Consider the following 27,186-nt stretch of genomic DNA (forward strand, 5'->3'; position numbering starts at 1 on the left):
GAAAGATGGTAGCCACCCCCCAAAAAAAAGAGTTGAAGGGAGGATTGTGGATTTCTTTAAGTAGTTTCATAAACTGGCAGCATGTAATTCCAAAGGCTTTAAAGTGCTCCACAACCTGACAACCACATATTAACATAATCCTCTTCTAAAACACTATGGGGATGGATTCAGGACTCTGTAGTCCTAAAGAAAATTATTTATACTTAGGAAACTGTATTTCCTCCATTTGCAAAATCCATTCTTAAATCACACATCTCAAATTTAAAAATACATATTTTTGTGATCATGTATCTTTTATTCTTTATGGAGAACTCTTCATATATGAAATTTGATAGTCTAATACGAGAGTGTTGTTTGTTTTTTATTCAGCTGTGATGGCATCATTCAATAGAAAGAACACTGTCTCAGGAGTCAGAAGACAGGCTTAAATCTTGCTATATGACTAGGCAGTCTCAACACATCTGCTGGCTTCATTTTCCTATTTTTAAATTGGGGTAGGGACTAGATGACTTCTAAGATTCCTTCTTGCACTTAATCTATAATTTTAAGTTTGAAAGGCTAAAAGGCAGTTTTTAATACTATAATTAAAAGATAAAAATCCTTAGCCAAATATATGTATACATATATGCACATATTAGTGTATACATGTTTCTGCATATATACATCATTTTTTTAGTCATGTCCTATTCTTTGTGACCCCTTTGGTGCTTTTCTTAGCAAAGAGACTAGAAGATCTTCCACTTCCTTCTTCAGTTCATTTTATTGATGAAAAACTGACACAAACATAGTAAATGACTTACCTAGTATAGCTAGTATGTGCCTGAGGACAGATTTGGTGGGGAACGTGAATTTTCCTGACTCCAGAATTTTGTGCTGTTCTATACATTCAATGCTCTGTTCCACCTAGCTACATATGCATATACCTATACACATGTAATATATGTATAGTCACTTAAATATACATTATATATTCATGTATGTGTTACATGTGTATACATGTATGGATGATAAATATATTTCTTAAATATTTTCCATTTTCCCCCTCATATTTATTTCTTATGCCTTCAGAACCTGTCAATAGCCAAAATAAATAAATACACAAACCTAGCTATCTCCCACCCAAAGGGTATCATAATCCTATATCGAAACAAGTTCTAAATGATAATGACCACAAATCATCAGATTTGCTGTGTATTACTGACAGAGTCCATCAGCAAGAGATAAAAAGACAAATTCCACTTAAAATTATTATAAACAAAATTAAATATTTGGGGCACTTCTCATAAAAATAAAATTAGATCTAAACAATTAAAAAATATCTATTGGTCATGGGTATATAATATAATAAAAATGACAATTCCACCTAAATCCTTCTACTTATTCAATGCCAAACCAATTAAATTGCCAAAAATTTATTTTGTGGAATTAGGAAAAATAATAAAGTTTACCTGGAAGAACAAAATATCAAGAATATCAAGGCAATTAATGAAAAAAGAAATACAAAGGATGGTGGCTTAGCAGTGCCAAATCTAAAACTATATTATAAAGCAGTTGTCATCAAAACCACTTGGTTCTGGCTAAGAAATAGAGTAATGGATCAGTAGAATAGATTAGATACACATAACACAATAATCAAGACCTATAGCAATCTAGTATTTGATAAATCCCCAAACTCCAGCTTCTGAAATAAAAACTCACTATTTGACAAAAATTGCTGGGAAAACTGGAAAATAATATGTCAGAAACTCGGCACAGACCTACACACCCCATACCAAAATAACATCAAAATGGATCCATGATTTGGGCATAAAGAATGGTACCATAAACAAATTAGGAGAGCAATGGATAATATACCTATCAGATCTTTGGAGAAGGAAGGATTTGTGACCAAAGAAGAACTAAAGAATATTATGAAAGGCAAAGTAGACACTTTTGATTACATTAAATTAAAAAGATTTTGCACAAAAATAGCCAACAGAAACAAGATTAAAAGGGAAGTAAAAAGTTGGGAAAAAATCTTGAAAGCCAGTATTTCTGAAAAAGGTCTCACTTCTTAACTATATAAAGAACTCTGTCAAATTTATAAGAATATAAATCATTCCCCATTTGATAAATGAGCAAAGGATATGAACATGAGAAATACAAATTTAAACACCTCTGACAATTCTGATGTACCACCTCACACTTCTCAGATTGGCTAAGATGACAGGAAGAAATCATTATAAATGTTGGAGGAGAGGTAGGAAAACTGGGTCACTAATGCATTATTGGTGGAATTGTGAAACAATCCAGCCATTCTGGAGAGCAATTTGGAACTATGTCCCAAAGGGCTATAAAACTGGACATACATTTTGACCTAGTAGTACCATTATTGTTATTATCTGTATCCCAAGGAAGTCATAAAAGAGGGAAAATAACCCACATGTGTAAAAATGTTTGTAATAATAAAGAATTGAAAAATGAACAGATGCCCATCATCTTGGGGAATGGCTGAACAAATTGTGGTTTATAAAGGTAATGGAATATTATTGTTCTATAAAAAATGATGAACAAGACTGATTTTAGAAAGGCCTGGAAAGATTTACATTAACTGATGCTGAGTGAAAACTAGCATACAACTAGGAATATGTTGTATACAGCAATAGCAAAAATGTGTGATGATCAATGATGAAAGGCTTGGTTCATCTCAGTGGTTCAGTGATCCAAAGCAATCCCAATAGACTTTGGACAGAAAAGGCCATCTGCATCCAGAAAAAAACTAAGGAGACTCAATGTAAATTAACATATACTATGTTCACTTTTTTTTTCTGTGTTTTTTTTTTTAATCTCTCCCATGGTTTTTCCCTTTTGCTCTGATTTTTTTTTCTCCCAACATAATCCATAACTTATCCTACCTGGTTTCCCCACCTCACAAGTGAGAAGGTTGATTAGATTGCCTCAGAAGTACTGTCCTGTTCTAAGTTTGTGATTCTAATAATTTATCTTTAACAGTTCTCTATCAGAATTTCTGTGAAAAGTCATCTCCAAAACAACTTGTCTTTACAATTAATGTTTTAAGCATTCATACTTAAATTGTAGAAAGAAAAGCAGTATTTTCAACTGAGCAAAAATGGAAAATCAGTTCCAAGAGATTAATCAGAAGAGTCATGCTCTTCTTTGGAGCCATAGAATCAGGTGTAGAGTTGTTAGAAGCCTCAGTGGATCTCATCTTCACAAATTACTTGAAAATAACTGGAGCTTCCATTTACCAAAAGCTTGCTCCAGAAGCTATGGAGAGAATTGAGGACTCCAGAAATTCATCTTCTTTGGCACATTTTTGGAGGAGTGGTCTTTAGGACCACTAAAGAATGGTCTGTTGGCTCAGTGGTGGTATTCTGTGTCTTCAGTCAATTTGGCATTATTTTATTATCTAAGAACAAAAAATCTTCTACAATTTTTTTTGCCACCATCCCCCATCCTCTTACACCAAGACTGAATGAAATAGTGGTATGGGAAAATTCTTTCCTTCTTTCTCTGTCTTTAAGGGCAGAGAATAGAAACATGACATTCTGTTCCAAGAATAAATATTTACATATCTACAATATCTATTCATGAATTTCAATCTTACTGTTAAATTAACTGTCAGTTTATTGTTTGTGTACCTTTTATTTGAGGAAAAACAAAGTAATAATATTTAAAAAATAAAAACAGACTTCAAGGAAAGAAAACTGGATTTAAGTGCTCTCTTTGACCCTAAAGTTCTTAACCTCCCAAAATCCTCATTTGTAAATTAGAATTAATTCTTACCTGGACCTCTCCTGTTGATTTGCTGGGAAGAAAATTCTTGGAAAACCATAATTTATGAAAGTTTTGTACTAGCATTACTATTATTATTCCAGCTTATCCATGTCTGTATGGAATGTTAAATGAGTAATATAATGTTGAGGGCAGTGAATTAATTTGTTTCAGTCTAATTGTACTGAGCACAGGGTCATTAATGTAGCCAACAAACAAATATTTACTGTGCCTCTTTCAGATTCAAAGCAATGTGCTATGTAAAAGACATACAAATAAAATGAATGAAACAGTCTTTATTCCTAAAGAGCAACTTATATTCTAACTGGGGACGCAAGAATAATATACAAAAAATAAGTATCTATTGATTCAATAAAGAGAACAAATACAAGATATTTTAAGATGGAAGACACCAGTAATTGAGGGGTTCAGGTGTAACACCGAAGGTTTTACTTAGTCTGTACCATGAAGGGAAGGAAGAATACAAGGTGGAAATGAAGTATTGCATTCTAGTTCTGGGGACTGATCAGTGCAAAGGAATAGACAAGCAATATTTGTGTATGAGAAACAGAGAAAGAGTATGACTATATTGCTAGTGAAAGAAGGGGAAAATATAAGATGAAAAGATAGGCTGAAGTGAGGTAATATTTAAAAACTAAACAGAAGAATTTATAATTGATTCTGTAATAAGTAGGTAATAGAAAGGTATTAGGAAGCCATTGGACTTAATATTTTGAATGAGGAAATGGTATGTCCACTTGAGGAAAATCACTTTATCAGCATTGTGGTAGATGGATTGATTGATTCAAAGAGAGACTTAATGGAGGAAGACCAATTTGGAAGCCTTTGCAATAATTTATATAAAATGTGATGAAAGCCTGAATTAAAGGGGTTAGCTGTGTGAATACAGAAAGGGTCAGATGCAAGAGATATTTTTGGAGTAGAAATGGCAAAATTTGGCAACCAATTGGATATATGGAATGACTGAGAATGAAAAGCTGAGGATCACGCCAACATTATGGATCTGGGAGATTTTGGAGATGAGAATAAATATGGTATTTTTGATAGAACATTTTACAGAGGCATGGCTTTGGGGAAAAAGATAAATAGGTCATTTTTGATATGTAGAATTTGAAATGCTTCAAGTATATCCCATTTGAAATATACAATTGGTAATTGGTGATATAGGATTGAAACTTAGAGGACTGTATAGAACCATATTTCTCAAATGTCTTAGGGTAGAGACAAGTAGGTGGCTCAGTGACTAAAGCATTAATCCTAGAGTTGAGAGGACCTGGGTTCAAATATGACCTTAGACATTTACTATATGATTTTTAGCAAGTCACAACTCCAGTTGCCTCTAAAACAGTCTTAGTATTGCAATTTTAGACTTTTATAACTTAAAATTGTAACACATAATACACTATATAGCTAAGAAATCACTGGTAATTTTGAAAAGAACAGTTTCAGTTCGGTAACAGAGTCAGAAGCTAGATCCCTAAGGACCTAGAAGTACATGTGAGAGAAGGAATTGAAGGCATTGAGTGAAGCCAAGTTGTCTTAAAGGTTTGGCTGAGAAAGGAGACATATGGGATGATAGTTTGCAAAGTAAATAAGATCTTATGAAAGATTTTTTTTTTAAATGGGGAACACTCTTATCTATATTAAAGACAATAGTAAAGAAATTAGTAGATAGGGAGAGACTGAAATTTTAAGAGAGAGAAGATTGATTTTGGTTGCATTCTGTAGAAGTACAGTGGAGATCAAGTAAGCTACATGAAGAAAGGGGAGCTATGTGACCCAATGGTTAGAGAGCCAGCCATGGAGTCAGAAGACTCATCTTCTTGAGTTCAAATCTAGTCTCAGAGACTTACTGATTATGTGATTCTGACCAGTCCACTTAACCTTGTTTCCCTCAATTTTCTCATTTATAAAATGGGCTGGAAAAGGAAATGACAAACAACTCTAGTTTCTTTGTCAAGAAATTGCAAATGAGGTCAGGAAGACTCAGACATGACAGAAAATGACTGAACAGTAGCACATATAGAAAGGGATGGCCTTAGCAAAAAGCCACCTCATTTCTGGATCCTGGGGGAAAGGAAGAAAGAGTGAGAGATGATGTCAAAGATTTTTGAAATGAAGAAAAAGGGGGAAAGAGGGCTTTGGTCAAATTGCCATTTTTTTTTCTTGTTCAAGTAACAGGAGAGATCTTTGGCAGAGGGCTAAAGAAAAGAGAAAAAGAGAGGCAGAAAGAGGGGAAGCAGGCAATCCCTGCTTGAGGAAATTGTGGAGTGAGAGAATCAAGAGCCGAAGCATATTTATTAAGTGTCTATTATGTATTCTAAACTCTGAGGATACAAAGGGAGGCAGTCCCTGTCCTCAAGAAGTTTTCAATCTAAAGGAGAAAGATAGCACATAAAAAGAAGTTGGAAAAAAACGAAGTCTCAGGAAATGATATGTAAAGATGTGAGTTTTAGCATTGATATTATCTTGTGGGGTCAAGTCCTAGAGAACAGTGGCTGGAAAATTATGAAGTGAATGTCCTTAGAGCGCCTCTTATAGTTGGAATGTACTCCAACTATAGGGAGGTACCCCAGGTACCAGGTATTGAGGAAGTGTGAGTTTCAGAGTTGATTTTTATCTTGCAGAATGATTTGTTTCTGGGAGACAGATAAATGGGTTGGGTACAGGACTTGGAGTCAGAAAGACCAGAATTCAAATCCAGACTTAAAATACTTATTGATGACTTAGGGCAAGTCATTTAACCTCTTTTTCCATAAATTAAAAAAAAAAAAAAAGGACAATAATAGCACCAACTTCCCAAGATTGTTGTAAGGATCAAATGAAATATTTCCCTTAGCACAAAACTTAAGAGTATAGAAGGTGCTACATAAATGCTAATTGCAGGGTGGGACATGTTGTGTAAATGCCCTGAGCACATCCCCTTAACTGGTGGAGGATATGGGAGCAGGTTTCCAATGTTTACCCTCCATGAACTGAATGATAAAAGGATTGTTAATCTTCATGAGAAAGAAGAATGAGTTTAAAAGGATTGAGTTTTAGGGAGAATTAAAGTAATTGGAATTTGTGGTCAGAGCAATATCAATATTTTTAATTAAGGAAATGGATCACTTACTATGAGTATTGGTGAGATCCACTATGTGACCATCCCTTTATGTGGTTAAAGCTGTAGGAAGGAATAAATTAAGAGATTCATGGAGATTAAGAATTCAGAGGCCCCAGAGTTTGAAGGACTATCAACATGGGAAGTGGATTTCCCTAGTAAAGGGGTAGAGTTGGGGTGGAGAGGAAGAGGAAGAGCCATAATCTCATTAAATAGACTGATAACTTTGTATTTAAAAAGAGGTAAAGATGCTGAATGCTGGTGGCAAAAGGATAGTCCAGAAGAGGGATGGGGAATAATGAGTATTTCCACTCCCATTAAAGTGCTACTGTGCTGATTAAGTGTTCATTTGAACTCTGTCTTTCTAACTTCAAGCCCAGAACCCTACCCATCAACAGATGGTGATGGGAAAAAAGACTATAGATAGAAAAGCTAGAAAGTCCAAGATGGAGGGAGGTTTAATGAAAATTAAAGAGGGCACAGTGAAAGAAATGGGAGGTAAAATGAGAGATGACAACTAGGTGTTGTAGTGGCTAGAGCACTGAATCTGGAGTCAAGAAGACTTGTATTATCCTGGGCAAACATCTGCCTCAGTTTGCTCTTCTGTAAAATGAGGATAATAGCATTTATCTCACAGAATTGTAGCAATTCAATTGTAGAAAATTTTGCTAGAACAGAATCCCTAATCTTACTAAGTTTCTGGTCAAGGTCTAGCAAAAAAGTTTAATCACCTACTATTGTACAAGACACTCTTCTGGGTGCAGGGAACACAAAGATAAAAAGGAAAAACAGTCCCATAGAATATGTATTGATAAGCATGATGGGGAAGATTACATGAGAAATGAATAATAGTGCTGTAGGCATGGATTTTTACTTTGCGTGTGTGTGTGTGTGTGTGTGTGTGTGTGTGTGTGTGTTAAACATATTGTTACAATCCAGATAGGTAGTAATAGATTAAATCTAACCTCAGCTATCTTGATTGCTAACTTCACCACAGATGTAACTTCTGGATAGATTCAACAGCACTATCCCTTACAGCCTAAGATGGCCAGCAGCTACAAACACCCTGCAGGCAGTAGTTACAACTCTTTCTTTTTTCCTGTATATACATGTATATTAATTTTAAAAAATATACATTTCTTTATGAATCATGTTGAAAGAGAATCAGAACAAAAGAAAAAACATGAAAGAAAAAACAGAAGAAAAAGAAAAATAATTAATATGACATGTATTGCATTCTCCATAGTTCTTTCTCTGAATGCAGATGGCATCTTCTATCCAAAGTTTATTGGGATTGTCTTGGATCATTGAACCTCTGAGAAAAGCCAATTCTTATACTTTTATCACACAATCTTGCTGTTACTGTGTATACTATATTCCTGGTTCTACTTGCTTCCCTTAGCATTAGTTCATGCAAATCTTTCCAGGCCTTTCTAAAATCAGTTTGTTAATCATTTTTTATAGAACAACATATTCCATTACTTTCATATACCATAACTTATTCAGCCATTCCTCGGTTGATGGGCATCTACTCATTTTCCAATTTTTTGCTACCACAAAAAAAAGCTGCTGCAAACATTTTTTCTGCTTATCTTTCTACATGCACCAACTCCTTCAATTATTGCCACAAGTCTCTCCACATAAATAGGCTACTTTTATTCTAACTTCATCATGCACCAGCAGCCTGCCTATTGTGTAGGTTCCTTAAAATATCTCCAAAGAAATATTTTGTGTTTTTTTTTTAAACCATTCCTCATTTCAGGAGAGAACCTGGGGAAAATCTCTCAACAATGATAAAGATCATAAGTTCAAATTTCTTCTTGAATTTTTTAACACCCCAATCACCTGACAGTTGTATTTGAGTTCTTTGGTAAATTGGTCACAAAATGATTTAGGTGGCTTCTATAAAAACAAACAAGTTAATAGTAGGCTGTGTTATGAAGTGGATAAAATACTGGACCTAGAGTCCAGAAAACTTGAATTCACATTTGACCTCAGACATGTATTAATGATGTGAATCCCAATTATATTCCCACATACCACAGGAAGTCTTCTCTGACCCCTTTTAATTCCAGTCTTTACTCTTTTAATTTTTCCCATTCTGTAAATGCAAACTATTATTTATATACATGTATGTATGTATATATATGTTCGTGTGTATATATTTGTGTGTGTGTGTGTGTATGTGTGTGTGTGTGTGTGTGTGTGTGTGTGTGTGTGTATGTTATCTCCCTCATTAGATTCTAAGCTCCTGGCTCTCTCAACAATTCAGTGATTCAAAGAAGCTCCAATAGACTTGGGATAGAAAATGCCATCCATATCCAGAGAGAAAACTATGGAGAGTGAATATGGATTGAAGTGTAGTATTTTCATTTATTTCTTTGTTTTCTCATTTTTTTTTCCTTTTTGGTTTGATCTTTTCTTTCACAGTTTGACAAATATTGAAATATGTTTAAAAGAATTGTACATGTGTAACCTATATCAAATTACTTGCTTTCTTGGGAAGGGGTAGAAAAATCTGGAACATAGTCTTACAAAAACAAATGTTGAAAATGTTGAAAATTTGTATTTAGAAAATAAAATACTATTGAAAAAAATTTTTTTCACTGAATTTATCTAATTGGACCATACAGGGTATCAGGGTATGCACATTTGTTATAACAGAAGACTTATTTAAGGCCAAATGCAAATAACTATGAATGTTAACTGATTTAATGTAATGTGAAATCTCAGCTACAACATTCATACAAATGATAATTTAGTCTAAGTGCTTTTGTGTTCTGCTATATAGACATTGCTTGGCAATTTGCAGGATAATTGCATATAATGCTACTAAACAAATTTGTTTTATTTTGCATTGAAGCTACCTTATCACCTCTTCAATGTGCTAAGAATATTTTTTAATGTATACTTCACATCAAAAATTTTTTTGGGTAACTGCTTAGTATGTTGAATATTTAGCAGCTGCTAATAAGTCTCTCATCAGCTTATCATGTCCAATTTTTTATTCTTGCATTGCATAATTTACTGGAATCTATGAGAAATCTTTGGAGACCTTTGTAGCCTATGGTGACACTCAGTGAATACCTTGACCTACTCTAAAATGAAGCCTTTACTCTTCCTGATTTATTATAGTCATGCTCAGAAACATTTTCCATCTGGATATAATAACTGGGAACATTGGATCCTGGAATCAGGATCCATTCTTTGTTGATCATAATTACTTTCTTTGCAGATCCTTTTTTAAAAATTCTAATGGGAATAATGTTTATTAACTGGCAGTTTTCTCATACTTTAGATCATTTATTTCCAACTCTGAGTAGCCTTTAACTTATAATTAGAAACTGCTTTGTTTGTGTGAGCTTTTTTTTTTTTTTTTTTTTTTACTGATTTCATTCATATGCATAACCATTTTGATTATGGCCCAAAAGCCCAACTTTGCTGGAAAAATGTTGATTTAGCTTTTATTTCCCCTCTTTTTATTTTCCTGTTTTCAGTCCTTCATTCAATTCAGTTGTAGGAAGAATGATTATGAATAATATGGTCATGATGTCAAAACAGTGCAAATTATATCCTGCTGCCATCTGGAATAGTGAAAATAAAAGCTTTATTTACACTGTTTTTGAAATAATAAACTTTATTTCCAGCCATTTGTCTTTAGTATCTGTAATATTGAAAGGAAAATGTTTCTAATTTGTTTTCTGATGGGTTAGTTTTATTCTGAAAGGTAGTTGACTCAGAAGCATGGTACTGTCCAAATGATTACCAACTGTCATGTTTCATTCCATGACATCTATTGTCTCTGACCATTATCTATTCCAATCAGTTCAAACCTTCACCTCTACTTACCTAGACTGTGGTAAAAAAAAAAAAAAAAAATTCTTGACTAATCTTAGTGTTTCCCCTTTTTAATTAATCCTATTAAACACTGCCTGAATCATCTTATATTAAGTTGAATTTTGAAATGCAATTTTTTAAAAATTTGAAAAATGCTTTTATTGAGTAAGATCTATACTCTATGGAGGGTTTGCAGAAGTACTTGGACAAGAATCTCACAAGATAAGAAGTGGAAGAGATATTTCCAATGGTAGACAATATCAACTCCTTTGATGTCATGAATCTATTGATATGTTGGCATTGAAGTATGGAAAGTTATCTTTAATCTGTACTTACTTATAATGGTGTAGGTGTAACATAAGTTCCTCAGTATTGTTTTATTTAGAAAATAAACTTTGGCTTTCCATCTTTGGATACCCATCAGATTATTGATTGAATTTTGTTAAGAATCTGCCACTACACAGAATATGATTTTTTTTTCCTGATCTATTTGTCATGATCTGTCACTGTCGTACGTGAATGTAAGGTGATAAAATTATTTGTCTTGAAGAGTCATGTTGTACCAAGATCTATACATTCATCAGCCTTTTTAAACTTGGTTCAACAAAGTATTTCTGTACCCTTCCAGTTAGCATCCTTTTTTAGATAGAGAATGTTATCATTGTAAACAAGTTGGATTTGTTTGTTTTTTAAGGATTGTGCGGATATATGGAAACAAGTAGGAATCTTTGCAGATCTTTCACCATTTTAATTGTTTGTCATGGTCATGTGGAATTTTAACTGAAATTAGATATATGTAACTATACTTAGTCCATATTTGAAATTTTACAAATATAGGCAGCTTCCTCATGTGAGCTCCCTCAACAAGTAAAGACTGATACATGGGCCTACAATTTATTGGCATAAGAGGGTTGTTTAGAAACACTGAGAAGATTAAATAATTTGCCTACAATCACATAGCCAATATGTTTCAAACATTAAGCTAGGTTCTCCTTACAACTCACACCAAAGTTAGCTCTCTATTATTATTTTGCATACCTCCATTTATCTGAACATTTTTGTGCAAAAAAAACCTATAATCTAAGGAAGACTTTTTTTTTTTGGCCTTTTGAAAATTAAAAGCAATAATCTTACAATGGGAACAAATTATATTAAAGCATAAATTAAGTTTTCATTTGTACTATTTGAGACATTTTAGGTCCTGAATTATGAACTCACAGAAATATGCTTGTCTTGTAAGCTTTGAAGAACTCTCATTTAGGAATAATATTCTATCATAAAGAAACTCTTTGTACATTTAGACTATCCTATTTGAAAGAGCAGAATTTTCCTCATATTACCCGTTATTGAAGGTCAGGTGTATTCTTTCACTCATAGGATAATGTCATCCTTAAAAATCTTCTTTTAATCAATACTGCAACTCTGAGACTGACTGTGATGGATGGAGTCATTTGAATCCCAGATGTTGTATTCATCATGATATAGATCTTTTGAATCAAAAATATAAGATCTATTATTTTGCAAATAGGAATACCTACCATGTTTTTCCTATATATTATCCATAAATATCTTAAATTCTCATTGAAGATAAACTTCACTCTTATGTAAGATATTTGCCCACTCTCTGTCTTGTCAATTAAGCCATAAAAAAAAAAAAATTATCATAGCTCTTGCTTACATTAAGTATTGTTTGTGGTATTTATTTATTTTTAATACACATTGCTTCATAAATTATTTTGGGAGAGAAAAATCAGAGCAAAAGGGGAAAAAAAACATGGGAGAGATAAAAAAACAAAAAGAAAAACAACAACAACGACAACAAAAAACCAAAACAAACAAACAAACAAAAAAAAACAAGTGAACACATGTGTTTAGTCTCCTTAGATCTTTTTCTGGATGCAGATGGCATTTTCTGTCCAAAGTCTATTGGGATTGTTGTGGAGCACTGAATCACTGAGAAGAACCAAGTGTTTCATAAATTGATCATCACATATTCCTGCTGTTATTGTGTTTAATATATTCTTGGTTCTGCTTGTTTCACTCTGCATCAGTTCATATAAATCTCTCCAGGCTTTTCTATAATCAGTTTGTTGTTTCATTTTCTATAAGAACAATAATATTCCATTACCTTCATGTATCACAGCTTGTTCAACCATTCCCACTTGATGGGTATCTCATTTTCCAATTCTTTGGTACTACAAAAAGAGCTGCTACAAACATTTTGAACATGTGTATCCTTTTCCCTCCTTTATTATTATCTTGGGACGCAGTAATGGCACTGCTGGATTAAAGAATATGCACTTTCAGGCTGTTCCAGATTGGTTGGATTATTTCACAACTCCACCAACAATGTATTAGTGCCCCAATTTTCCCACATTCCCTCCAATATTTATCATTATCTTTTCCTGTCATTTTAGCCAATCTGAGAGGTGGTGCCTCAGAGTTGTTTAAATTTGCATTTCTCTAATCAATAATGATTTAGAGCATTTTTCTATATAACTATAAATGGTTTTAATTTCATCATCTGAAAATTATCCATGTCCTTTGACCATGCTTACATTAAATATTAAGAAAATAATCTCACACCACAAATATTTCTTGATTTCTCTGCAGAAAAAATGAAACTTATTTATCATCCTCAAAATTTAATTGCCAATTACTGGAGACCTGTCTATGTTCTGACAGAATACTTTTGCTCTAGTCACTGATTGGTAGGATATGATCAGTATTGGGTTCAGCAATGTGTCACCCTGATTTTTTTGGTTAATTTGACCACCAAGTACATGGTTATTCTAAAAGAAGGATAGTGGTAATTGCATTCAATTCAATAGATAATTATTAATTCAGGTGCTGAGCTACAAAACTATATCCTGAATTATAGAATTTTATTATTGGAAGAGCACATCATCTACTTCAATCTGTACTTCAACATGAATCTCCCTTGCAATATATTTTATAAGAGCTCATTTTGTGTGTGTGTGTTTTAAATCAAATATCCATTGAGGCAAAGTCTATCTCTCATGGTAGCCTATTCCATTTTAGGATTGTCAAAATTGATAGGAAAATTTTCCTTACAGTAAGCCTGAATTTGCCTCTTTCAAACTTTTACTACTTGTTCCTGATCCCTTCCCTTTTAGGACCAAAAATCTAATAATAGCAAGTCCAATACTAAAAACACTTAGTACTTGAAGAAAGCTAGCATGTCTCCTAGACTGCTTTTCTCCAAATTAACTATAACAAATTCTTTCATTTAATAATACAACATTAAGTTAAATATCTCTCATTTGCTTCCAGTAAATGTTCTTTAGTTTACCTATGTTCTTCTCAAAATGTAGAACCAGTCATTGGATCCATTGCTGTAGATATGCTCTAAGCAGGGTAATGTATAACAGTATAACCATCTCTTCCTTAATCTAGATGCCCCTCATAACATAATCTAAAATTTCATTAACTTTCTTGGCCTTCTATATATGATTGATAGTTCATATACATTATAGTGAATTTGGAGTAGAGAACTTTTTTTTCAAACTTGTTTCTGCTACTTATAAACTAGAATAATGGACAAATCAGTCATATTTTCTGGACTCCAGCTTTCATCTTCAAAATTAAGGGATTTAACTGATACCTGTTTACATTCCTTCTATCTCTAAATGTTTGATCTTAAAACAAAATTTTCTCCTCAGGGAGTTTCTTTTTAAATAGGAAGATTTTGACATGTGTACAAGTATAAAATAAGGTAAAATGAGGTTAAAAAACCCCAAACATATACAAATGAAATCTATAGGACAAATTTGATAAGGAAAAAACACTTTCAGTTAGGGGAATAAAGAGAAACTTATGGAATAGATGACTTCAGGAAGATCTCTGAAAAAATTAAGAATTCAATAGAAAACTCGAAAAAGGAAGTATTGTCCTGGCTCAGTGGATCCACCTGGCTTTTCTTCTATCATACTTTTTGGAATTCTAGTTTGTATATTTATTTCAGATGGCATTAACCCATGTGATAAAGATATCGTACTGAGATAAGAAGAGCAAAATGGCATCAGAAACCCTTATTTTATGCTACATGAATTCCATTAATTGCTGAAAAAAGGGAAAGCTAATACAAAATAGAATATTGTATTATGACCACTTCTTATGTGAATTAGAGTAATAAATAATCATTCTCAATTACAGTAATAAAAAGAGGGGCAGCTAGATGGTGCAGTGGATAGAGTGTTGGCCTTGAAGTTGGAGGACTCAAGTTCAAATTCAGCCTCAGACATTTAATACTTCTTAGCTGTGTGACTCTGAACAAGTCACTTAACCCCAATTGCCTCAAGGGGGAAAATTTTTTAAAAAAGCATTAGATTTAGAACTGGAATGGCTTTAGCACCATCCCCTCCCCTTCCCTTTTTTTTACAGGCGAGGAAACTGACAAAGGTGGTATCCCTTCCTATGCTTTCCCAGCAAAGTTGGGATTCAAACCCATGGCTTTTCTCACTGTATCCTATTGTCCTTAATGTAACTGATGATTTCTATGTGTTTAGTTTCACAAGAATGCTTGTTTCAACTCAAAACATAAAAAATAAAACCTTGAAAGCTAGTTTATGAAGGCAACATAACACCTTATAAAATGACTCATGTTGGTATATTGTATGGCTAAATGATAAAGTAAATTCCAGACCCAAAAAACAAGGCAATACATTTGGCAACACAGGCAAGAGTATTGTCTTGTAAAATCAGAGGAAGAAAAAGATAGGAAACAAAACTATTTCTAGACCAGAGGGTAGATAGAATGGAATGGAATTTAGGCAAGAGTTCATTACTTGGTTCACTTTAATAAACATTTATCTGGCCTGAGACAAAGACAGACACATAAAATGATTAGAGAGCAGTTAGCTAATTTACAGACAATAAGTGAAGCCAAAAAGTTCAGAGAAGGGGGAGATCCGGATTGATCAAAGTGGTTGGAGAAGACTTCATATAAAAGGCCAATAAGTAATTCTTGTAGTCTCATGGGAAATTAGAAAAGGGGGGAAAAAAGCTATGGATGATATCTGTCTTCAAGGAATTTATAAAAGTTAAGATTTAAACCTGTTTTAAATTTTGAAGGCTTATTTTCTTCCTCCCCCCAAATTTCTAGATTTTATTTATGCCTTTTGTCTTTGTAAGAGTCTTTTCCACCTCCAACTTGAACCCTTTTGTGTGATGAAAAATAATTAGGCAGAAAACTACCTTATATTGATATGATGTACAATGTTCTTTTTGTCATGAGGAAAGCATTATTTGCTCTTAATGATCTTCATAGGTTCCCCCCCCCCCCCCGGGCAATTGAAGTTAAGTGACTTGCTCAGGGTCACACAGCTAGGAAGTGTTGGGTGTCTGAGGCCAGATTTGAACTCAGGTTCTCCTGACTTTAGGGCTGGTGCTCTATCTACTGTACCACCTAGCTGCCCCCAATCTTTATAGGTTTTTGAACTATATAGAAGTCATGTTCTTTTGTCCAAATCTTTCTGCTATATAATTATTTTATATTTTGTTCTTTGATCTATTTTCCTTTGGATCAATTTATACAAATCTTCCCATGTTTCTCTGAATTGCATGTATCATTTCTTACAATTCAATAAAAATCTGTTACATTCATATACCATAGAGGTTTTTTAAAATAAGAGGTACTCTTATGTAATAAGAGTAATAATGTAATAATGTAGTAAGAGGTACTCAATTTATTTTCAACTCTCTATTTCCATAGAGGAATGCTATAAATGTTTCAGCAGACCTATGTTTTTATTATCTCCTTCCTTGGATTGTATGCCCAGGAGTGTCCTTGCTGAGTCTTAAAGCTTGTGAACTATTTACTCACTCTTTAACATAATTCTTGACCTATTATTTGTAAAAGACCTTATTGGAGGATTTGCTATGGACTCAGGAATGGGAGGAACCACTGTGTTTGATATTTATGGAAATCATAAAAATTCCATAAAAGTTCCATTATTTTCTACAACTTCTCCAGTATACATTATATCACTTTCCACATGCTTTTGCCAGCTCTTTGGTGGAGAAATGCTTGGCTAATGATAAGCTATGGATATTTTCTCTGCAAACAGATCTGATACTAATCCAGAAAAACAGCAGAAATTATGGCACCAGGGTCAACTAGAACAATCCATTAATTTATTTAACAAAAATGTATTAAACTTATTGATAAAAGAGCATTGTAAAGCAATCCAATGAAGTCCATTTTGTGAAAATTATTAGAAAGGAACCACTTTGTTCTTTTGAAGCATTTTCTCTTTCCATCCTCATTTTGCACTAATCTCTTCATCTCTCTGTGCTCTGGTCAAATGGGCTGTTCCATATCCCCAGAACACATAGTGTACTATCCTGTCTCTTTGCTTGCCTTCATACTGTTTCTTGTGCTTCATTATCTCCTTTTTTTAGCTGCAGAATTACTATCCATTTTCAAAACTAAAGACAAATGTTACCTGTTACAGGGAGCCTTCTCTGCTGGCTTCTTCTTGAAGTACCTTCTTCCTTCCTGAAATCTAACAAATCACTTTAGTTTGCAGCTAGCACACTTTCATGCTTTATTACATATTATAATTATCTGTTTATGTGTCTCGACAGCCTACTAATCTAAAAGTCCTTAAAGGGAGATAAGAGACTGTATCTTAACTAAATTTGTACCTACCTCACCAGTTAGTTAAGTGCTTTGCATATAATAGATACTCAATAAATATTAGTTTAATTTGAATCTCCATGAAAGCCTGCAAAATGTCTCATGGCATTTTCCCCATTATAAATACACATTCTTCATCTTACTCATTACTTTTCACCAGTTTCCAATGCAGATCCAAACATTAACAAAAGTTTTACAGCACTAAGGGAAAAAAAAGTGCTGACATGCCTTTTTTTTTTTTTTAATGGAATCTGGAATGGAATATTAGATATACCATTAAGACACCGAACAGATTCAAAGAATGTGCTCTAATTCCAGGTCTATTGTAGCTGCCATTCCAAACAAAATATGTATTACTTATCCGATTCACTAAGCACAAGTACAAGTAATGTGCCCTTTAATGGCCTCTTGAAATGACAGACCAAATGGCTTTGTGAAGGTCAAGTCTGATTTAAATTGTTGATGAATTAGTAGCTAATTCAGCATGATTGAATATTAATATGGAACAGTGATAAGTAATGCAGTTTAAAGCTTAATGAGCACATTAATGAATAGGATAAATTTTTTTTTCTTTTCACTTCATGTAGAAGTTTAAAGTTACAAGCTTATTGACAATTTGTTAATTTTTGATGGCAGTCTTCCCTCTTATCCCGCCCATTTTATGTGGTCAACATACAGCAGTGTATTGATTGGAGTACCCAGGCTCTAGAGCCCAGACAGTTGAGGATCTGTCAAACATGATATCATCACATAGTCAAGATACTTTTGTATAAATCACTAATAAATTTAAAGGGGGGAAAAAGCAATTAACATCTTATAAACTATACCCACTGAGATAAGCATTCCAATTAGAAATTTCATTATTTCTCCAGTCCGTTTTATGTAGAATACTGGGTTTTATTGCCAAATACCTGACAGCCAAATTGGAAACAAGCCACAACTGTCAAAGTATAACAGCTCTGACTATTTGAATCTGTTACATTGTGATGTTTCTCATGAAAATTTAATGAAGAGGGTGCTTTGAAAGAGGTTCTGTGCATAAGGGGGATGGATGGAATTTAATTACCCTTATTAAAAATAAGAAAGGAAAGCTCTTTACATACTCTATTCTATTAGTATGCAAGATAGATTATCTTTGTTGTGCACTTGTGTATATGAAAAAGGGGCTCTGGAGTGTTCTTTATGAGCCTAGAAGGAAAGGAGAGGTCATGCAAATGCATTAGAGTGTTTTTCTGCATGTCACAAGTCAGACATTGTCAGTGATTCCCAAGGTAAAGACTTCACATCTTATAAATGGTTATTAAATCCAAATTTCTTTGGTAAGAGCCTAGAGCAAGTGGCCCAACAATCTAAACCTTTGACATTTGCTATTGATTGGTGGCAGATTTTGTGGCACTTAAAGAGAAATGCAAATCCAGAAGAAAAACAGTTACCACTAGAGCAATATTTATATACATTAATGTTACTAGTTATTAAGTAGCCTGAGGGAGACAAGAGATACTGAGAATCATAGCAACATCTCAGCAACTTTAAAGTATTGTTTTGCTATAAATGTATAGACTTAATAATTCTTTGAAAATAGTTCCATTTGATTTAACAATCTTTCTTGTTGTGAGGGTGATCTTTTTAAAGTATGTGATGTTGCTCCTAGGGAGGATGTAGCACTATTTCTAAGGTTACCCAGCCTTGGGAATGCCACAAACAATACTGACTGTCAGATATCAATCTGTTGGTCACTAATAACAGAGTTTCTGAGACAATCTAAGCCATAGTGGGGACCCTAATATTGTTGGGGTATTTTATGCCTCAATATGTCCATAGTATAAGTTGTGGTAGGTCCCACTGAACTTCAACGACTTCTTGGGAAGGATCAGCTATCCAAGCCTTAGCTTAATATGGAAGGGAATCATCAGCCAAAAAAAAAAAAAAATGGATTCTAGGTGATGACATTTTTATGGGATCCATGAAATAAGCAAAAATACAAAATAACCTTTACTCCTGGGCACTTCCTTATCATGTATGAAGAAGTCAGAATGGTGAAAAGATGACACAGGAATCACTCATTTCTAAATCTGTCTTCAAACATTATTATTATTATTTTTTTTTTTACTACAGTTTGTAGTGGTGTCCTAGGCACTGAAGGAAAGACATAGCTTAATTGAAATAAAGTTGTTGTCCTCTTAGGATTTATACTGTAACATAATAGAGTACAAAAATAACTGTAGTCCAAAGGAAAGCAGAATAAATTCATAAAGGAAGTTTTAATAAGGCCTATTTTATAAGTGATAAGAGAGAAGGGTTAATATATGTGATAAAAAGAAAAGGCAGTGTTTTTTTTTTTTTCCCTTTTCATCATCTCTTCAAGGCTTAGCACAGTGTTTGGCACATGAAAATATATTTAATAAGTATTTTCTTATTGTTGTTTGATTTTTAATTGATCCTCAATTTTTTGATTTATTGGTATGTGCAAAATCTAAAACTAGAAAAGGACATTGCCAGGAAAGACTTTTTTGAGGAGGAGAATTTGAATCAGGTTTTAAACAGTGGGAGGTGTGGGGGGAATCAAGTGAAACAAACAAAATCTATAAGCTTTGCAAAGACTCCTTGAAAATACCCCTTAGTTCTAGGTGAAGAAGGTAATTTAGTTGACATTGGACTACTCCAAGTAAATTATTTTTATCCTTTGAAGCAGTACATGTCAATAGCTGCCAGGCAAGATGCTTGATATTATAGCTTACATGCAATAGCAGCTATTGATCTTTTTTCAAGCAATATTAAAACTGCTACATAGATGTAAAAATACTGACAAAACCTTTAAACTCATAAAGAACAGCCCGATGAAATTCAAATGGAATAGATTGCTACTATTAACATAGCCTACTTTCTTAAGTATCCCTCACCACTAATTCTTGTGTGCCTTGAAAGATAAATCTCTAATTATATTTGTAATTCCAGAATAATTTCTAATTTTTGTCCTTGAAGAAACAGAATGGGGCATTAGGAAGAGCACTAGATTTAAGATTGGAGATTGGATTCAAATCCTCTTTTGTTACTAATTATATTTGTTACATTGACCAAGTTACTTAACAACTCTGAGTTTTAGTTTTCACATCTGTAAAAGGGGAAAGGGTAGAAGAACAAGATTACGGCATCAAAACAAAATCAAAAAGTGGTTACTAAATATAAGGATCCCTGTTGCCACATATTGAATTGGAAAATGACATTAATATTTTCTGTGTTCTATTGTTATTTTTATTTATTTTGTTAAATTTTTTCAGTTACTCAATTTTAATCTAATTCAGACTAAACTCAGGAATGTGGCAGGTGCCACTTTTACAGTGCCAGCTGGCCCCATGTTGAATACTACTGTTACGTAGGTCTGCATGCTAAAGTGATAAAAGAAAAAAGGAAAAGGACATTATGTGCAAAAATATTAGAACAGCAGTTTTCTTTTGCTTTTTGTGGTGGCAAAGAATTGGAAATTAAGGGACTGATCATTATTGAGAAGTGGCTGTACAAGTTGTAGTATATAATTGTAATGCAATTATTGTGCTATAAGAAATGTTGAGCAAGATGGTTTCAGAAAATTCTAAGAAAACCTATATATAAATTGATGCAGAATGAAGTGAGCAGAACCAAGAGATTATTACACACAGCAACAACAATTTTGTAATAATGATAAAATATGAAAAATTTAGCTATTCTGATCAATACAGTAATCCAAGAAAATTTCAAAAGACTCCTGATGAAAAATTCTATCCATCCTGAGAGGGAACTGATGAATTCTGAGTGGAAACTGAAGTACAGCTATTTATTTGTTTGCTTGTTTATTTATTTATTTGCAATAGAGATATTGAGGAAATATGTTTTGCATTATTTCACATGTAGTATTGATATCATATTGCTTGCCTCCTCAATCAATAGAAAAAGGGCTGGAGAGAGGGAGAGAATTTATAACAATTTTTCTAAAAATAGAATTACATATATATAATAAGTTTAAAGGTGTTAGAATCCTTACAAAGTGTTAACTCACTGGAATTGATAGAAAAAATGCTTATGTACTTAAGTTTACACCTTTGAGAGTTCACACATTAGCTCACACATTATATCTTCACAAGTTCAAGAGATTCACAAGTTACACCTCCCATAATCCCACTCTCTCAGAGGAGGAGTCAACCTTTGGGTTCACACCTTTAAGAGATCATATATAAGAAGCTCTTAGAACCTCAGTCAGAAGTCAGAGGAGGAGTCAGTTGAGGATATTGAGAGCCAGAATTCAGTCGAGAGATTCAGAACCAAGAGTCAGAGAGAGCTAGAGGCTGAAGTTGGCAGAGGCAAAGGACAAGCTGAAAAAGCTCTTGGAACTAAGCAGAAAGGCCTCTAAGAAAGCTAACCACGCTATTTTGAAAGAGACAATAGCAGGGGTTCTCAAACTTTTTAAATAGGGGGCCAGTTCACTGTCCCTCAGACTGTTGGAGGGCCAGACTATAGTAAAAACAAAAACTTTGTTTTGTGGGCCTTTAAATAAAGAAACTTCATAGCCTTGGGTGAGGAGGATAATCATCCTCAGCTGCCACATCTGGCCCGGGGGCTGTAGTTTGAGGACCCCCTGCAATAAAGGATTGAACTTTTAACAGCTGGCTGCATTTGAGGTGATTATTGATTTGAACTGAAACAAAGATTGCCTCCAGAAGTTCCCCAAGAAACATGCTCCCAGAGAACCATTATATTTTTGAAAAGAACACCACATAAAGGAAATGAATATAATGAAGGCCTTAGTTGCATTGGACTTATAAGGAGATACTGAGACAAATAGCACAGAATGAGAGTGAAGGATTGTGACTTGCACTGGTATAAAGAATACCCTTCTGATGAAAAGTATTAAAGTGTTCAGAATGATAAAAGCTCAAGTATATATAGCACCTTACATTTTATTAGGCAAGTCTTTATAACAATCCGATGAGTTGTTGTACAGTTGTGCAATCATCCTCATTTAATAAATGGAGGCCTTGAGACTTAGAGAGATATGAGTGACTTATCTAATTCCAGATGACTAGCAACTGACAGAGAGTAGTTCATGTCTTTTGACTTCTAGTAACAAGAGTACTGTTTCTTTCAGACATACTGGAAAACACCTACAAGAAACAAAGCAAAAACAAAATAATTTCCACAAGATGATTCTGATATTTCCCATGTAGAATTTATGCCTCTGCATAAATCTTTCTACTTGGTCTTGATTAGTGCAAATAAATAAATGTCCCAAAGTAGTTATATGTATTTGAATTTGTACTACTCGAAAGTATAATTAGGTAAAATATGCTCATTGGTTTCAGCCCAATGAAAATATGCTGTGGGAATTTATGTAATGCAAAGACTTTGAAAGAATCACTATTCACAGTAATTGGAATCTTACTGTACTACAAAGTTGGTGGCAAAAGAAAATCTATCTAATTACTATGGCTGCCATTGGTTGAATGGAAATTGAGATATGTTTTTGAATTCAGAAATGTTTCACACAACTTATCAGAGGTACAAAGGTGCTGAGTCTTGACCAAATTTCAAATCTGCATCATTTTAGTGTACCTATTTAAATTCTTCCATGATTTTAAAAATTCTTGACTAGATCCAATCAACTATCATGGTTTAGGAATGCACTTAGGCACTGTTTGACTATAATTGCTCAAGATCTGAAATCATGTTTTGATGGGAGAATGGTAAAGAAGGACTAAAAAAAATATTGTTGTTTAGATAGCTTGGGGGAGTGAAGAAACTAGACTTTGGAGATTTTTATTCATTAATCTTTAAGAATATGAGGGTACCTTAAGAGACAGAAAAATGATCTCAAGAAGTTACTAATTATTTTCTCGAATCTCTTAATGTTCTAGATCAATAGTATCAAACTTAAATAAAAAATTCATGCATCCACATATTGACAGAGAAAATCAACATTATCTATGTTGTATTTTATTTATTAAACAGTTTCCAATTACATTTTAATCTGGTTCCAGGCTCCACTGGGCCAGAATTTGACATTTCTGTTCTACTCCATCTAGTATGCAGCTAATAAAAATATCCTTCTAACACACTCATCCTACCATGTCACTTTTCTACTTACAGCAGTAGCATCAAACCTTCATTAATTGCCTCTCTTGCCCATAAGATAAAATATAAATTCTTTATATTAGCATTTAAGGCTCCCTTACCTTTTCCTGCTTTATTTCACATAGCCACATGTTGACATACTCATGTTTTGTCCAAACTGCATCATCTAGTTGTTTATCCTGTTGCCTCCTACCTTACTGCATCTACAATCCCCAAATCCAGAATATATTCCTTCCCAATCTCTTTAATCCCCTTGAAATCCCAGGTCAGATAATCCTTCCATATGAAGCCTTTCCTGATTTCCAAAACATATAAGACTGGCATTTCCCTCATCAAATTTTCAACAAACTTTGATTAGATCTTTTATTTGCCCCATCTCAATATATTTCATATTTTATGTTGTTCCTGAGGTAACCACCGTGTGCACAAAAAGTACCTCAGAGAAGTTTCCCTAGATTCAGTGTATTCTGTCTTCATCCTGTTGAATCTATTGGTCATTAGCCCTCCCCAATAATTTATTGTTTGTATTATTTGCATATTCATTGTTATATATGTTTATTTTCACAAGTCAACCAGAGAATACTATTCATTCAAAGTAAAGGCATTGAATTATCTCACCAAATAAAAAAAAAAATAAACTACCACCCTCCTACCCACTATCCCCCAAAATGCATGTCATACTCTTTCAACAGATATAACCAACATGAATTGAAAGAATGGATATACATAGAAAACATGGCTGATGGGAACATCAGGAGTACTGTTGGTTATTTCCATGAAAATAAAAAGCTTTCAGGTTAAGTACTAAAAGCAACTTAGTAAAAAATATACATACATAGGAAATATTTACTTAGGAATATGTAGGAGCATGTTTTAAGTTATTTGTATGTAAAAAGACAACTCATATCTCTGGTGCTACAGTGATACTCAGCCTCCAAATAGATCTAGGTACTCAGTCTTCATTGCTTACTGCTGACTCTTTTCCTCTTCATTATTTGTTTCTGTTACCTATTGAGTTTCAAGTGGAATCTTTAGCCAAAGTTCTTCAATCCCCGTGAAAGGAACAGTGCATTCTGCCATCTCTCATTCATCTTAATGCCCAGAGTCTAAGCTTCAGCAATCTGAGGAAGGTGAAATCTTTATATACTTAGTGATTAGGATAGGAAATTCAGTGAATGCAGATCAGTACATCTCTAAAACTAAGGCTTGTTGAACTGTATTTGTTTAATGTATAACTGTCTTTTTTTTGTATGTGTTCCAGAGGATCAGATTCCCCGGGGCTTCCCTACCATAGACATGGGCCCACAGTTAAAGGTGGTTGAGCGTACTCGCACTGCCACCATGCTCTGTGCAGCCAGTGGTAACCCAGATCCAGAAATCACTTGGTTCAAAGATTTCTTACCTGTGGACACAAGTAACAACAACGGACGCATCAAACAGTTACGATCAGGTAGGGTCTCGTTACTGTTTCAACTAACGCCTAGAGATTTTCCCCCCTTTCACTATTATTTTATTTTAATTTAATTTTAGGTAATGATTTTTCTTCCTCTTTTCTTCTCTGTTATTTAATGTGTTGTCCATTTCTGTGATGTTGTCATAGCCTGTTTCAGAGTCTGTCTCTTTTTCTCTCTGTCTGTTTTGCAGCTTCTGTTTACTCCACATTGCTCACTGCTGTGACTGTATTTTTTAATAAGTTTTTTTTTTTTTAACTGCTCTTTGGCAGTATTTGGTGAATCCATTTTCTCTTCTTTCTTTATTCTTTCTTTCTTTCTTTTTTTTCTGTTGACAAATTTATTTCAACATTGGACTTCATTCAGAACTTGCAAGGAGTACCAATGGTTATTTTCATTACAATCCCAAACTTTCTTATTAGATTCTAAAAACAATTTAATAAAAAGTGTGGTTTGTGCTGTCTTTTCCATATTTGAACCCTTCAAAGCTTAGCAAGTATGGACACATCTTTCTTCTCACTAATACATAAACACAGATTTTTTTTCTCCCCACGTGTAACCAGATATATTTTTTAAAGTTCTGTTAAAATTCATGAAAGCAAGGGGTCTTTTCCCCTTCTGAAAAAGAATTTTCTAACATATTAGCCACAGTAGTGTGCGCCCACGCAAAAGCTTTTTGAATCCTTCAGTGTCTGGATCTACAGAAGCCTGCTTTGGTGTAGATTCCAGCTTTTTGCTGCTCGCTCTTTCTCTCTCTCTTCTCTCTCTCTCTCTCTCTCTCTCTCTCTCTCTCTCTCTCTCTCTCTCTCTCTGCCTGTTGCCCTTTCCTTCCTTCCTCTTCCTTTCCTCCCTAGTCCTTAGTTTTATTCTTTTGTTCTCTTTAGATTAGAGGGGGAAAAAAGATAATTCTAAATTTCTTAAGTGTTAAAACCTATTCCCAGATAATATCACGGGGACTTATCATAAGCTGTTACCTTGGCATTAGTAATAATAATATTGGTGTAGCATAGTTTTTAACTGCCTGTTTTCCCAGAATTCTCAGCTTTTGACCTGTCCTGTGATGTTAAACCGTCTTGTTAACTGCCTCTTTGCTTGTTGTCAGCAGAATTGTATAGATTGACCTGTTAATGTAAATTAAGAATTAATTATTCACATGTAACATAGATTATTTAGTATATAAAGCTTTAACTCTGAAAACTTATGTGCCAAATTATAAGGAATATAATAATATTTTTATGCTGTCTTTCTTCTCTCCGTATTTAAATCTCCAGAATCTATTGGTAAGTGCTTAGTTCTGAAGCGCACTTCACCCCCCCACTAATTTCCATATTCAGAATATTATTATAATATTATTATTATTATTATTATTAAAATGCATGGCATGCATTTTACTAACAGTCAGTGTAGTCACCAGATTTCTAGTGGCGCACACACGCACACCTCCACAACAATGTTGTAGTCAAAACACTTGTCTAGCAGAAGCAATACACAAGTATCACATAAATGTAATGCAGAAATTGCATTATATAACCCCAAATGCAGTGTTTGTTTTCAGTTAGCTTTCAGTATATCCTATATAGTATATATATATATATGCCTAGCTATATATATATTTATATATATACACTTAAATAGATTATCCAGTATTTTTTCTGAAAATTATTATTGTAAAGTCTTTTTAAATGAATATGAGGCTTATGCAATATATTTCTAACCCTATGTAGATATAGCCTAAGATCTAAGAATTCAGTTGCTAATCTTGAGACAGGCTATGCTGCCTATTGGGCCTTTTGCCTTTTTGTGGTACAATGCAACTTACTTTTATAATCTAATAATATCTAATATATTCCTGTTTTACCAGTATAGTAATTCAAGTTTCTTTTTAAGACCTTATTTAATTCTGTAAATCTAATTTGATTCTTCTTCCAAAGCCCTAGCCTCCTTCTTCTCGTACTAATGCTTCTTCTTTCTAATCTTATTTGCATTCATATTATCCACCCAGGTGGTACACCAATAAGAGGTAAGAGTGCTGAACTAACGTTCACAGAATGATCTTACTCATTCTTTCTGTCCTTTCATCCTTCTCATCTTTGTCCTGTTTAAAGAAAACATGCAAAAATGTCAATCATCTTTATTTTTTTTCTTTGTCCTGTTTGGTTATGATCAGTGACTCTCATCTTGTGACCTTTAATTTTCTTTTTTCCTTTCTCTTTTGTTTTGTTCATTTGAAAAAAAAA

General features: G+C 33.6%; 1 protein-coding gene across 18 annotated transcripts in view; it reads left to right on the plus strand.

The window, feature by feature from the left end:
• The window catches only part of PTPRD (protein tyrosine phosphatase receptor type D), a 2,844,105-nt gene that overhangs the window by 2,609,357 nt on the left and 207,562 nt on the right, over positions 1-27,186 (plus strand). For 15 of the 18 annotated variants that reach the window (XM_051987498.1, XM_051987402.1, XM_051987374.1 and 12 more), the window contains 2 exons: positions 24,760-24,948; positions 26,952-26,969. In XM_051987498.1, coding sequence (XP_051843458.1) covers positions 24,760-24,948; positions 26,952-26,969 — 207 coding nt within the window. The remainder of the gene's footprint in view (positions 1-24,759; positions 24,949-26,951; positions 26,970-27,186) is intronic. The other 3 variants (XM_051987435.1, XM_051987478.1, XM_051987488.1) reach the window with 1 other exon arrangement.

Source organism: Antechinus flavipes, chromosome 1 (genome assembly GCF_016432865.1).
Source record: "Antechinus flavipes isolate AdamAnt ecotype Samford, QLD, Australia chromosome 1, AdamAnt_v2, whole genome shotgun sequence".
Taxonomy (NCBI): domain Eukaryota; kingdom Metazoa; phylum Chordata; class Mammalia; order Dasyuromorphia; family Dasyuridae; genus Antechinus; species Antechinus flavipes.